This window comes from Wasmannia auropunctata, unplaced genomic scaffold (genome assembly GCF_000956235.1).
Source record: "Wasmannia auropunctata unplaced genomic scaffold, wasmannia.A_1.0 LD336106.1, whole genome shotgun sequence".
Lineage (NCBI taxonomy): Eukaryota > Metazoa > Arthropoda > Insecta > Hymenoptera > Formicidae > Wasmannia > Wasmannia auropunctata.
In genome coordinates, this window is record NW_012026784.1 from 7,517,995 (window position 1) to 7,531,638 (window position 13,644).

Genomic DNA, 13,644 nt, shown 5'->3' on the forward strand with positions numbered 1-13,644 from the left:
GATGCTCGCGAAAACGCCTATCGAATGCGTGTGCCATGGCGACCGTCTCCATATTTGAGTTCGCCGGGGGTGTAAAGAGATGAGATACTGATTGGATCCTTATAACGAGTTACGAAGTTCCGGTAAATCAGGCGTGTGATCGATTCGCGAGCGTAATAATTTCTTGATTCTGGTAACGGATTGGATATCGGTGACACGAAAATTTATACGATCAAATGAATTCACGCAGGCTGGGTAGTGACAAAGTGCAAGTACGTGACGCAATTCCGAATTAAAGTCGAACAAAATCAGATGCTTCTTCGATACGTCGTTGCGATATTACAAATACGAACGCATTGCATTTTCAAATGCAAATTCGATAATCTTATAGATAGCCATCTGTATGAAAAATAGTAGAATATATTCTATATATCATCTAGACATAGAGATACGATGTGCTATGTGTATTATATAAATACACAATAGAAATTTCTATTTTCGCTATTCATAGATCGACTTCAAATTTGTCGAAACGATGGGAGAAATTGGTATCCGGAAAATGATTTGACAGATTACGATACCCTGTATAAATATTTGGAATATATCCGAGCAATCTATTCGAGGATGGTGTACAAAGCTAACTAAAAGTTCTATTTCAGTTTACCTGATATGTCCAATACGTCACTTAAAGATCGAGGAGACGTGTTTAAAGCGGCGCCTGTCGCTTTAAACACGCGGCGTCTGATGCTTCTGAAACTAAACCGACACGAATCGTTAACGTAATTCGCGCGTACCATTTATCTGTTAGCCGCGTCTAGCCGCGGCTGTTCTTCCCGCATTCACGCTGTTGCCATACATACGAAAAGGTCGAAAAACTTTATTGAGGCATAAATTTGCCCGGGCGGACACGATAACTTTAAAATATTACGGAAATGAAAAGCTTTCGCCGACGCGTGCAATGTTTGCCTCCTTTTCCGCGAAAGATAATGCAACTACGGGCCGGATTTACGGGACGTTGTTTTGTAAGTGGACCTTTCTCGTCGGCGAAAGATACCGTGGATTTAAAGCCGGCTAAGCTACTTTTTCTCACTTGTTCGCGACGAAATGTACCCGACGAATTTTCTCACGAATATATCAGGACATACTTCAATGCATTGAGCGTAATTTCCACTCACTATAAAATTTAATAAGCAAGTGCCGCAATTATCCATGATATAATAATAATAATTAATGCGTTAAATATCTGGTAAATATGTATCACTATATGGTATACAATAAACACGTCTTATTGTTAGATCTTGCTATTAAAACGTAACGAAGAGATCTAGCGATACTAAAATTATTTAATTACAATAAGTCGTATGTATGTAATAATCTTTGCTCGCTCCGAATAATATTGTCTTTGGTCTAAATTGGATTGTAAACTTCCGAGAAACGTCGAACACGAGAGCCACTCGAGTCTCCACGAGTCCCGCGCACTCGAAGTCAAAGAAACCCCGTCGTCTCCGGGATTTTCGCGCATGAACGAAACAATATTTTCATAAGACGCCGAGCTTAGGAATCGGCATTTCCGCCTCGACGATTTTCCGCATGCACAGATAAGGCCACCCTCTACCGGACGTGATTGGCTTCTGATAGAATTACGAAGGGTGGACACACGGGACTGCTACCCCAATCCCATATGTGTGTACGTGCGTGTATGTACGTATGTGTATATGTGTGTGCACGCGCGCGCGCGCGCGCGCGGCACCGTTCGGAACACATACTGAGAGAACCACAAACGACCCTCGCTTAAAACAAAGGACAGAGGATGCTGCGTCGCTCCGGCGCATCTTCATATAGTCGGGATCATATTAAGTTTATTTTTTGTCCCTTCGCATGGAAACGGGAAATTGATGAGGTCCTTTCTATGGTGTATAGGGATATGGAGAGTATGTTGTGTGTGCTCTCTCGTGTTCGGCGGCCGTAAGAAGCAGCGACGTCGATCGTTTCATTACGGCGAATAGAAATTGCGCGCGATATATGTATATGCATGACGTTTAATTCGGGTCAATTTTACTGCAGATTTGATTCTAATATTAGATCCGTGTTATTTATGAATTATATCTGAATAGAATTATACCGGGGGACTATACGTATATGCACATGCGCACACATCATTTACTAGAATGACGTGCCGAATTTAGCTCGAGCGAGACAGAGTATTCGAATATTTCCCAATATTTCATATTAGTTATTATTTGAATAAAATTACACTTGCACAGATATAATTAAAATAATCACAAATGTTACTTATATTTAATCCGCCCCTAGACGAATTCAACGGATATGGATAGAAGACGATGTCGCTTCTAATATATCGAACGTAGTAGGGTAGGGAATGCGAATGGGGTCCCGAAATTGAAAGATTCGTACGGCATTCATGCCAATTTCCTTTCGATGCGATTTCATAATTTTATTGGCAATTTACGATCCATTTACCGCTTGCGTACGCGGATCGCGCAGCCGCTACTGGCCGCCTTCTCGTTCGCGTACCGCCACGACTTGCCACTTCCTCACTTGCGTCACCCATATTTGAGGGTCAGGATATTTTAGGGTTACTCTCCGAAACGGAATCTTCGTCCGAACGAATTTACGAGTGACGGCGCGGTGATTCGATGTACGACTCGGTCCACGAAGGGTCTTCCCGGGGGGGTGTTCGCGTAATTACGCAGTCCTAAAGCGGGCGAATATTATCGAAGCCTCGCAGCAAATGTAATTTGAAAATCCTTTCGGGGTTTCCGTCGGATGGAAGGTGAAAATATTATTTTTTTTCTGCGATATCGCCCCGGTAGTAACGCCAATGAATTTTGAATACCGCGAATGGAATATTATCGGCTCGTATTCCGGAGTTTATAATGCACTTTATCATCAATGAATTTAATCCGGCCAGTTGCTACCTTTCCGCGAATTATTATTTGACATTCTCCCGACTTTGTTACAGAAGTACAATTCTTTAGTGCATTTTTGATGTCTTTGTAACAATGTAATCTTTCAATCATAATTTTTTAGTCACAATACAACTTGATATTAATAATTTAATATATTAAAATGTTTTCAGATATAATGTCATCTAATTGGATATTAACTAATTGCATCTTTTTCTCTTTCTCTCTATCTATCTATCTTGTAATTGTATTATGTTCAAATGCTTGAGAAAATCCTTATTCTAAAGTTTAATAAATAACAAAATCTATTTACATATTTTAAGATTGCATTAATCTTTTTGAAGTAAAGATGTTGCATGTTAAACACTATAATGTTTATTTATCTAATGTAAAAATTTTTATTATTTTATAAAAATTATAATAAAACATATATTTAGAAAATGTACATTTTGTCAGTTAAATTTTTTCAAAAGTATGTGTCAGTTTTTAAAATTTAAATAAATTTAAAGATCCCTTATAATTAAAAAATATCAGCTGTCCTCTTGTTTCTATCAAGCAGGGACAGTTAAAGAAGTTATCGAGACGCGTTGATTGTACGACACTTACCCTCTTGGAAGCGCTTTCCAATCCCCGAAGAGCCACGTTTGGTTAAACCGTCTATTTTCGCGACGGACTGTACCCGCATGCCAACAGCGTCGGTCGCCTGAAAGTCGAGCACATCATTTTATCTCCATGATAAATACGCTACATTTTATGCGCATTATTTTGCGCCCCCTCCATCCGCACGTGAGAGCTGCCCAAACCTCCGATCCATCCCCCGTGCGGCCCCGCGCCACCCCGCTCGCCTCCTCGTAGCGTTTCTCACCCCCTCGAGCGACACATACGTGCAACGCGGTTGTATCTCTCCATGCTCGTCGTTCGCAACCCGACGACCCGCTGCCCCGCCGCCCTCCGGCCTCCGGCCTCTCTCAGCACCGCCGCCTCCTCCGCCACGTCCTCCAACCCCTTCCTGTCCTGCTCTCTCGCGCGTCCGTCCGTCCAGCCACCGCCACCCCGTACACAGCCCATCTTTTTTAATGTTAGGCAGTTATAGACGCTGCGCGCAGCGCGAGCTGTCCCTCTCCCTTTCTCTCTTTCTCTTCGCCGCTCTCCTCGTTCTGTCTATTGCACTCTGCTTGTTTCTCGCTCCTTCTCGCTGTCACTGCCTCCCTCTCCCTCGCTCGCGCGCTCTTTCAAAAAAAAAGAAGAGGACTTAGGTCAATTTTTATCACACAAACCGGCCGACCGAGCGGCGCCCATAAAAAATGCCTCTTTACGTATGGCGATTGGTCCGCAACGGGCTTCGGGGGTAATGCCGAACCGCTCTCTCTTTCCCTCCTCCCCTCGCGGCCTGCCCCCCGCCGTTGGCATCTCTTTCCGACGCGCGTCCTCCGGTTCTCTTCCCGTCCTCTTCGTGCGCTCTCTTGCGCTTCTCTATCTCTTTCGCCCTTTCCTCCTTTTTTTTCGACGCGGGGAAAAAATGCGCGCCGCCCGTCGATTGGTCGAGGGGACAGATGACGTAGTGAGCGACGTGCCACCCCCCGGCTTTGGGGGTGGGGATGCACGCGAGACGGTGGTGAGAGGGCGCGCGGTTGAGTGCGAGCGCCGGCACCGCCGGGTGCATATATCGAGGGGGTGTTGCATGCCACGGTGCGGAGGGGGAGGGTGACAGGGAGAACCTCAGATCGAATTGGAAATATTATTATACGAAAAGAACCCTCGGAATCTCCGTGCGAGAAAGAAAGGGGGTAGAGCTCTTGACTAGCGTATCGTCTCTGAATGCGATTTGATCTAGATCGATACATATCTTATATACATTATATTAATAATTTACTTAACCATTTTTTACACTACTTACGCTCATGTATGACATATTTCTATAAGAAGTTAATAATAAATTTTATATAATAAATTTGCAACATTTAATAAAAATGAAATAAATATAATATGTAATCAATCTTGACATTATAAAAATCTCATCTCAGATTATCTTAGGCCCGACAACATCTTGCATGGAATTAAATAGAATACATGAAATGTATAAAAAAAAAAATATGCATATTAATGTAAATAATTAGGACATTTAAGCACCGTGATGTCAGGTTGGTCAGTCAACTTGTTGAATTTCTCGTGACGGACGCCGCGTCCACCTCCGGCGGCTTAAAACAGCCCTAAAACATCGCGACGAAGCGCATCTCGCGAAAAAGGGACGAGCGATTGGTATATACGATGCGATGCATAAAGCTTTTGGAAGGTACGAGTTGTCGACGCGATCGCAGGAGAATCGAACAGCGGCGGCTACGACACAGTCGTACATTTTCGTCCGCGCGGGCAGGTATTTGTTTAGCCAGCACCTCGATATGACATGATCAGCGCATTAACCCCGCTCGCATTTTTCCATCCGCGCGGTCCTCTTCTGGCTGGCGCCTGCCTGGGATGCGTTTTTATCGATTCGTAGACCCCTGCCCCTCGCGACGGCGCCCGTGTATCTGTATGTCCACCTCCACACTGCCGGCGTACAAAGCATCGATAGAGAAGCATACAGATTGGACTGGGCGTCCCTCTTTTTCGAACGCAACCCTCCCGCGCCCGGGGACACCATCGCGGAACTTCCGAGAGCCCCGGAATAATAAGGCCTCGTGTAGCCACGCGTGTTCCCCTTATGCTCTTTTGCGCTGTTTTCGTAAATATATCCCGCGGCTGTCTCGGAAATATATCGCATTTGTTTCTTATTCGGGACTTATTTTTCGCATTTAACGCCGAATTTCGACCCTCCACTTGTTAAGTTACGATTGGATTATTTCCGACAGAACAAAAGTTCGATCGCGACACATTTCGTGTGATCTTACATAATTTCATTTTACGGAAAAAAAATATAAGAACGCTTTTTTTATTTATTAGGATAAGAAAAGGATAACTTTAATAAATAAACAATATTAATACTAAATCGAAATTTAAAAAAAATATATATATATAAAGTGTTTACAATATTAGAGGATTATATCGATGAAACAAATATTTTTATCCTAGACAAACGCGCGAGTCGATCTTCGCCATGAAAATCGTCTTGCTGAATTTTGAAGCGGACGTAAATTTCACAAAAAAAGAGAGATCTTTTTTGCGATCGCTCAGGCCATTCGCCGTCGAATTTTTTAAAACCACTTTAAATTTACCACCGGGCTGTAAAAGGTGGATAATAAGTTTTATGGGCCGTGCCCATCGACCATCTGCGATCCGTCATAGGCCGGCATCCGCGTTACGTCCGATTCGCTGCCGATACATCGTCATGGATGTAACGCGCAGGGACGGTGTAACGTTACATCCGGTCATGTCCGGCGAGTTTCCGGTATTTGCGGATATGTCGAAACACGGGGGATTGTCTGCTGCTCTCGATCGTCTCCAATCGATACGACGCGATAAAGAGAGCACGCTTCCGGCGCGAGATGTCGACTGGGCAGAGCAAAAAGATCGAGGAAAAAGCAGGAAGTCGGGCGCCGCGGTCGGAGCGGCTTTTATCGCTTACGGAAGTGCCAAACACCTGTGGAATAACGGCGCGGCCAAGTACATCGTTGGCGAAGAAAAACGAAAGTATTTAGCACGCGAGAGAACCCGCAAGATAGGGTTTTATTGCTCGCTGCCGGCGTGCCGGTCGTTTCATATGCACGCGCGGTACACGTACACATTGAAAAGTAAGATCGATACACTCTCCGTCTCGATCCCGGCAATTGTCGCGGAGTCTGCGGAGACCGAGAGAGAAAAGTGCGCCTCGTTCCTCCTCCTTTAAAATATACGTGACACATTTTACTGAGATGTCTCAGTGGATTCTCCAAACACCGTCATCGCATTAAAGGATCGTTTTTACATCAAAATAATGAAATCAATCAGTTAATCCAGAATTAAAACGGACAGTTCTAAAGCTCAGATGATAAGCCCAAAGCTTAGATAGGATATCGAACTTTAAGTGCAAAAAGATCTCGAACGAGAAAGCTAAAGGTCCAGGTCAAATGGTAGCTTGATCGGATTACAGTGCAACACATTTCGCGGACTGGTAAAGTTGGAAGAACACGAGAGCAGCGGTAATCCTTGGCGAATCGGAGGAAGGGACACATAAAAGCGATATTCAGCAAAGAACCGAATCCTAGACTAGGCTGTGTGAGCGCGTTGCGCGTAAGGAGGAGCGGGAGGAGAATGGTAGGAGGGTGGCATAAGCATAACAATCGGAGGTGTATAGAATCGGTTGTAAAGTCAAATGCGATACTTGGCTGACCGTTTCGCGCTGGGGCTCCCCCTCGCGCACTTTCGGGCTCCAGGATCGGCCGCCGGTCCGTAACCATGGTAACCATGGTAACTCAAGCTTATAATGATCTTCTACCAGCGGTCCAGAGTCCGGCACCCTTCTCACTTACCGACACACTCGACAACCGCCCGCAATCGCCGCGCCACTCCGCCCGTCCTCCCCCTCGACGTCGCATCGGTAGGAAGCCCTACACGCCCGCGCTCATCTTATTACAATAAAGTTATCGCAAACTTCGTTTCCGCAACGTTAATCACCAGCTATCTACCTTGGAAAGTATTAGCGGAATACAGGCCATCAGAAGCGGCGCCAGACACAATTTGTAATTTTGTAAACGATATTGGAAAAATATTGTAAAAATAGTGCAACATCTCTTTGTTTCGCCTCTGCTTTGACAGAAAGTACAAATCAGTGATAAACCTCCGTTCATAAAACTTGAGGTTAAAGCACGACGTACGATGGCGTTATGACAGTTGCGGATTAATTGGGCCATTAATATTAACCGTTGAACGATTGTCGCGTATGTCCACGTCGTGGAAAAAAACGCGCCAAGTTACCATCGCGAGAGAGGCCTCTTGAAAAATTCAAGCCGCAGCTCAGCGGCCGCGGAAATTTTCACGGTATAATCCAAATGCAAAAAACCGCGCGCTTTTCTGAAATTCAACGTATTACCGTCGCGCTTGTCTCCGTATTAAGAGACACGCTAAGCGAGTTGTTTCCGTACAAGAGCGAGGCGTTGTAGCGAAACGCCCCGGAACGCGGGGGAAAAAAAACGAACCTTAACTCAATCTGTGTACCCGCTACTGAGAGCCTGCGAGCACCAACGCGCGGCGGCCTATCAATTTTTCAACAGCAATTCTCATTGCGGTGAAATTTTATGCCATAAAAAAATAGGAGTGTTCTCACCCTTCCTCGGCAACATTACATCGGGCCTCTGTCGGGGAACGGCAGTAATGTAAAACGCATTCATTTCAACGTTCCTGCATTCGTAATGTCGCGTCCTGGTATTTTAATCAGAGGCGTAACTATAAAAATTACGTGCCCGCACATACGATCGCGCCTCGGCGCGGGGCGCATTAAATTAAGAACGAACGATTCCCACGTCTAATGAACGTAGTCTCCGATAATGCTTTCCGCAAAGCAATCCGCGGTTATAATGCCGTAAAATAATAGCAGAAATAACGAAAATTAACTGGCATAATATTTTACTTGCGTAATACTTGCTGGATTAATTTTCTCATTCGTTACGAATATCAATAATTTCCTGTAAATGCTTTACGCGAGAGATGAATTGGCGGTAATTACTTGTGAAAAATAATTTTCTATTTATGGCGTATGCAGGGGGGCATCGAAAGAAGGAGAGTTTTATGTAAGGCCGGAAGACGTTCATCTCATGTCTCGATATCACGGGCACCACTAATTAAGATCATTTCTGTGCGATCACGGCGAATAATTTGATCTTCTTAATCATTGGACATTCATCGCATGAAAGAGTCTTGATTTTAAGTGCGGTCTCTAATAATTTGTAATAACGATGCGCTCTTCACGGGTCTGTCATTATTTCGTGGGGTTACACGCTCGTGCAACGGATCATCCCCCTCCCCCCTCCCGCCCTTCACTCCTGTTCCGCGCGCTCGCGCGCGAGCCACTTATGCAAATCATCGGAGGGTTAATTCCGCCCCCTTTCTCTCTCGTATATTTCCTACTGCGTCCGACGCTATTATGCGTAGTTATTTTCGCCGACAAGATTTTTATGGTCCGTGTGCGCACTAAGCGGAACGGAATATAACGCATTTATATGAATCAACCCTCTTCTGATGTAAAAAGGTTCTTTCTTTTTTTTCTTTCTTTTTCTTTTTTTCTTTTTTTTTTTTTTAATGAACGTGTATTCTTACGGCGCTCTTTTTTTGTCATCGATAGAACAACGCCGCCGCGTCGCGAGACTGCATCATTATTCACAATGTATACCGACACCGAATAAATTCAGCTTCGGGAATTAAACACTGTTGTCTGGTATTTTCAGACTGGCGGACACTTTGGCGAAATTTTAGGAAAAAAACATGTGTACGTCAGGGCGTGTGTGCGCACTGCGGAGCGAGAATGAAAAATGGACTTTAAAATCGAATAGCTCCTGTCATATTATAAATTGAATTTTGGCTTCGGGAGCGTGTACCACCGAGATTTTTTTTTCTCCTTTCGCACGGCGCTTTCTCTTTTCCGCTTCCCACGAATTTAGCGTTTATACATGTATATATATACATATATGTATATATACACACACACACACACACACACACATACAAAAAAACACACACACACACACAAATATATATGTATATATATTTTTTCGAACGTCAGTCGCGGCCACGTCGAATATTTTTGACGAATTGATAATGAACGCCCGCGGGAGGAACGGCTTTCTCGAAAGTTGGCACGTAACGCCGTTGACTGGCGCGAGTTTGTCGGCGCATGACGTCGTCGAATTTATCGCTCGACGCTCAACGAATTTATAACCGTAGAATTACGGTGTTATCAAGTATGCGCGGACGATCATTTACGTTTATAAGCATGAGAAAAGTATCGTAACAAATCGGACGATTAATGTTAATTAGATGCCAGTGTTGTTTCCTGCTCGCAACTCGTTTTTAACGTTTCGTGACATCGCAATCGAGATCTCTTGAATTTTAGAGTTATCTTAGCGTATATAGCACAATGAACTTTTATCTTTGCCGTCCCCTTTTGTTTCTTCTCTGTTTTTTTTTCGCGATGGAGAGTGGGAAGCATTTTATTCGCGCAAGAAAAAACTCGGACAGAGACCCGAGTCCGCGTTTATACCGACCATCGTATAATGTCTTTCGTACAAAACTGTCCATTGAAACGTCATACAAATCACGCGACCGCATCAATCTTGAAATCGAGGACGTCTAAAATGACCCTTTCTCGCTTCATAGCTTAAGGCGATGTCTATCCCTGTGCAGCGCGTTTGCGATGCTAAACAAGCGAATGATCACTCCCGGTGAAGTTCCAATGGACTTTAATCTCCACGACATATACTAATATATTGCGGGCTTGGTAAATTATATTAATTAAATTTCTGCCTGTGTTAGTGCCGATACGAATGCGCGTTCCGCTCGGCATCGTAACTGGAACGAATGGCACCGTCGATAGTAAGCAATGGGATAATTACTTCTGGAACGCCTCGTCTACGAAAGCAGATACATGTTTCTGATATTACATGCATATATTATATTCAACGTTTCATACGCAGATATTAATGCTGCTTCCGTCCGTTCGAACCCGACACTTTGTAACGTACTCTTAAAATTTTCTTTTTCGAGGAGTTTCAGAAATGTCTAAAAATAGATTCGTATAATTTATGCAAAACCGTGCGAGATAAAAAAATACACAGTCTCGTTAACGCACAATGCAAGTCCCGTGCTTAACAGTGCTTAAAGCTCCTAGAAAGATTATAAATTGTAATTTCTTCCGATCGCGGTACTATTCCCCCGGCAGTCACCTGCGATTATAAAAGCCCTTTTTATTATCACTCGTGGATTTTATATGATGGGCTATTGTATTCAGATTTTCGCTATTTTTGACCATCGCGCTAAAATTTCAGTGATTAATGCCGCCGTTTCCTTCCATACGATATTTACAATCCTTTCTACATGAACATGTAATTTAGATTACGACACCGATGAAATATAGCGTAACGTTCACGCATATTACGAGAACGCTCGGCACTTTATTAGGTTCTGCGGATGGAGACGAGGCCGGCTGACATCCCCCTTCATGAGGGCGTAATAGAACACCTCCATTTCCAACGGTGGCGTTATCCGGCACTGCCTGTCCTCATTATGCTAAGCACTAGAATCGATAGCATTAGAACGGCGGACTTTACCCGACTGCGCTGTTCCCTCCGCCGCCGCCCCCGCGCCGACGTGGCAACGACCTTCCCCGTCGTCCGATTTGCGTGCAACCCTTTCGTTCCCGCAATCACGCTGGGATAATCAGTATGCAAAGTCCAACCCGGTCCAACATGGACGATTCGCTGTAATGCAAAACGGCCCGAACGCCGGGGTGTTCGATTCCCGTCGGGGATACCATCGCGAGCAGTGCGAGAAACGCGCGCGGACCCGAACGCGTCTGTAAAACCCGAGTCGGGGAAACTGAGAAATGACCAATTTATCATTTTCGTTCGTGGCCGTCCGCGCCCGTTAACCGATGCGCATAAATTGCGAAACTCGGAAACGCCGCTTCTATGCCGCCGCGTTGCGCCGGGGCACGACGATACGTAGGATCGCGAGCTCGGGAGTGAATCATAATGGAATTTTAATAGTATTCTTACCGTTTCCGTGCAACGAATCGCACCCGCGGGAATTTCGCGGCGCATTTTCTCGAAATGCACGAGCCGCGAAAGTTTTGGAGCACCCTCGGATTATCCATATCGTCATAGTGCTCAAAGGAAGGGAAGACCCTTTTGCTCGCGTTTCTGCAGGCGTTGCCCAGGCACGTTCTGCAAGCACGAAAATTCGGTCTTTGTTAAAAATTATGATTACTTTCGCCGCGAAGCAAGGAGTTGATAACATAATCTCACAGCAGAGATGTTATTTGTAATAATCGTTCATCACTTATTACGAACAACATCTCCAGTATGCGATTTTTCAAACGGAAAAAAGAGAAAAGAAAAAGAGAGAAAGCGAAACATATCGGACGGTACAGACACGAGAATGTGGAATAAATAATATATGCCGACCCGTAACGAACGACCGGAATAGCATCGTTGAGCCAATTTCTCCAACGAATCATCCGGCTAATCTTTAACACCAGTATGAGATATTATAAACAACACGTGTGCTCAGTATTTCCTATATATAATTCTGCTATTACATACTGTTATTACGTTTGCATTGAATGTTTACGTCAAGATTTTCTCCGAGACTAATTAAGGACGGCGTCTATATCGATCAAATGCAAAATTTATTCAAAGGGTGAAAAATTTTTTATAATTTAACACGTAAGTCCTAAATCGTTCCATTCAAACAAGGTATTGATATTAATTTCCCCACTTCTTAATATAACGATAATTATATTTTAGTTGGTTTCGATTCGAGATTCACCTGCAGCCTATAAATACCCACGGTGGAGATCGAGGCAGGGCATACCGAGAGACATTTGCATCCAAGTGCCGTCCGTTAGCAATCCTAGCCCAATAATCCCTGTTCCACGTCGTCTATCGGCAGACGCTATCGGCTAATGACAAAACTACAGGCTCCGACAGTGGCGCATTGGCCGCGCGCGGTGTGGACGTCGGTATCAAGTTGTTGCCAGTCCAGTTCAGTTGGACCCTCGCTTCGTTGGCCGAATGATAATTTGCAATACCCTCTTCTCCTCCTCCACGTCCATCTACTCTACTCTACCGGCGGCAACGCCACCTCCATCTCTTCCCGAGGCCGACCCCTGCCGTCGTTCCTCGCCGATCTAGCCCCGCGGTACCCGCGCCGTGTCGTCCCCTCTACGTTCATGTCCACCCTTTGATTACGTCATACCCCGCGCACACCCCCTCCCGGTCCCCAATCCTCTAATTATATTCACTCGGCGCTCCGACTCTCCGGCTCCAGGGGGTCCAATTCCGTTCACCTTTCATTACGAACTGGCTGCGATTCCAGCGATCGAACCAGCTGCGTTTTTCTCTTCCCGCCTCTGTCGCGGCCACCTCCATCCGTGTCGTCTCGTCTCTGTCTTGCCCGACAGGCGCCGGTGCCTGCGTTCGGTGACAGAGCGATTCTCTCCGTCTCTCTCTTTCTCTCCTTCTCTCTCTCACACCCGATATCCGACCCTCGTCGTCGGTGCATGTGCGGCCCGCGACGACTACCGGATGGAAGCGGTATCTCGGAATTTCCGCGTGCGTGCTGAGCGCCGGCCGTGTGATCCGGGCGAAGGGAGAAGGATTAAGTTCCTCGATAACCGTGCCGCAAGTCTGGCTTAACCGGTCGACAATCGTTGTAGCGAGTTATGTCACGTCGGTTCTTCGCGGTCGGATTTTCTCTTATTTTTCGTTCTTTTCCATTTTGCTCAACTGCTTCTCCGTTTAATGACACGGCGCGGGGAGTTGTGAAAATACACGGGCGGGTAAACGAGGGATCTGAAAGTCGCGGTTTGCTTTAATACCAACGAAAATTCCTGCGGGACGATAAAAAAAGAGAATAAAAGACGTATATTACGTCGATTTTCCAATGCTTAGAAACTTCTTTGGCGATAACGAACGGCGTTAACGTAATAAGTCAGTGTACTATCTGGTACGCTGGTACACTGTAACTAACTAGTGCTTGAAATATGAACGAAATTTAAAGCGAGACCTAAGACCCGCAGTATTCCACGCCGTATACTATACGTCAGAATTAT

General features: G+C 45.1%; 1 protein-coding gene across 3 annotated transcripts in view; it reads right to left on the bottom strand.

Moving 5' to 3' along the window:
- LOC105455555 overlaps positions 1-13,644 on the bottom strand; it is an 81,898-nt gene that overhangs the window by 47,256 nt on the left and 20,998 nt on the right. For 2 of the 3 annotated variants that reach the window (XM_011698977.1, XM_011698960.1), the window contains exons 2-3: positions 11,588-11,755; positions 3,513-3,609 (exon numbers count right to left, since the gene is read on the bottom strand). In XM_011698977.1, the coding sequence (XP_011697279.1) occupies positions 3,513-3,609; positions 11,588-11,632 (142 nt within the window). In that variant the 5' untranslated portion in view covers positions 11,633-11,755. Of the gene's footprint in view, positions 1-3,512; positions 3,610-11,587; positions 11,756-11,995; positions 12,058-13,644 lie in introns of all 3 variants that reach the window. The other variant, XM_011698968.1, reaches the window with a different exon arrangement.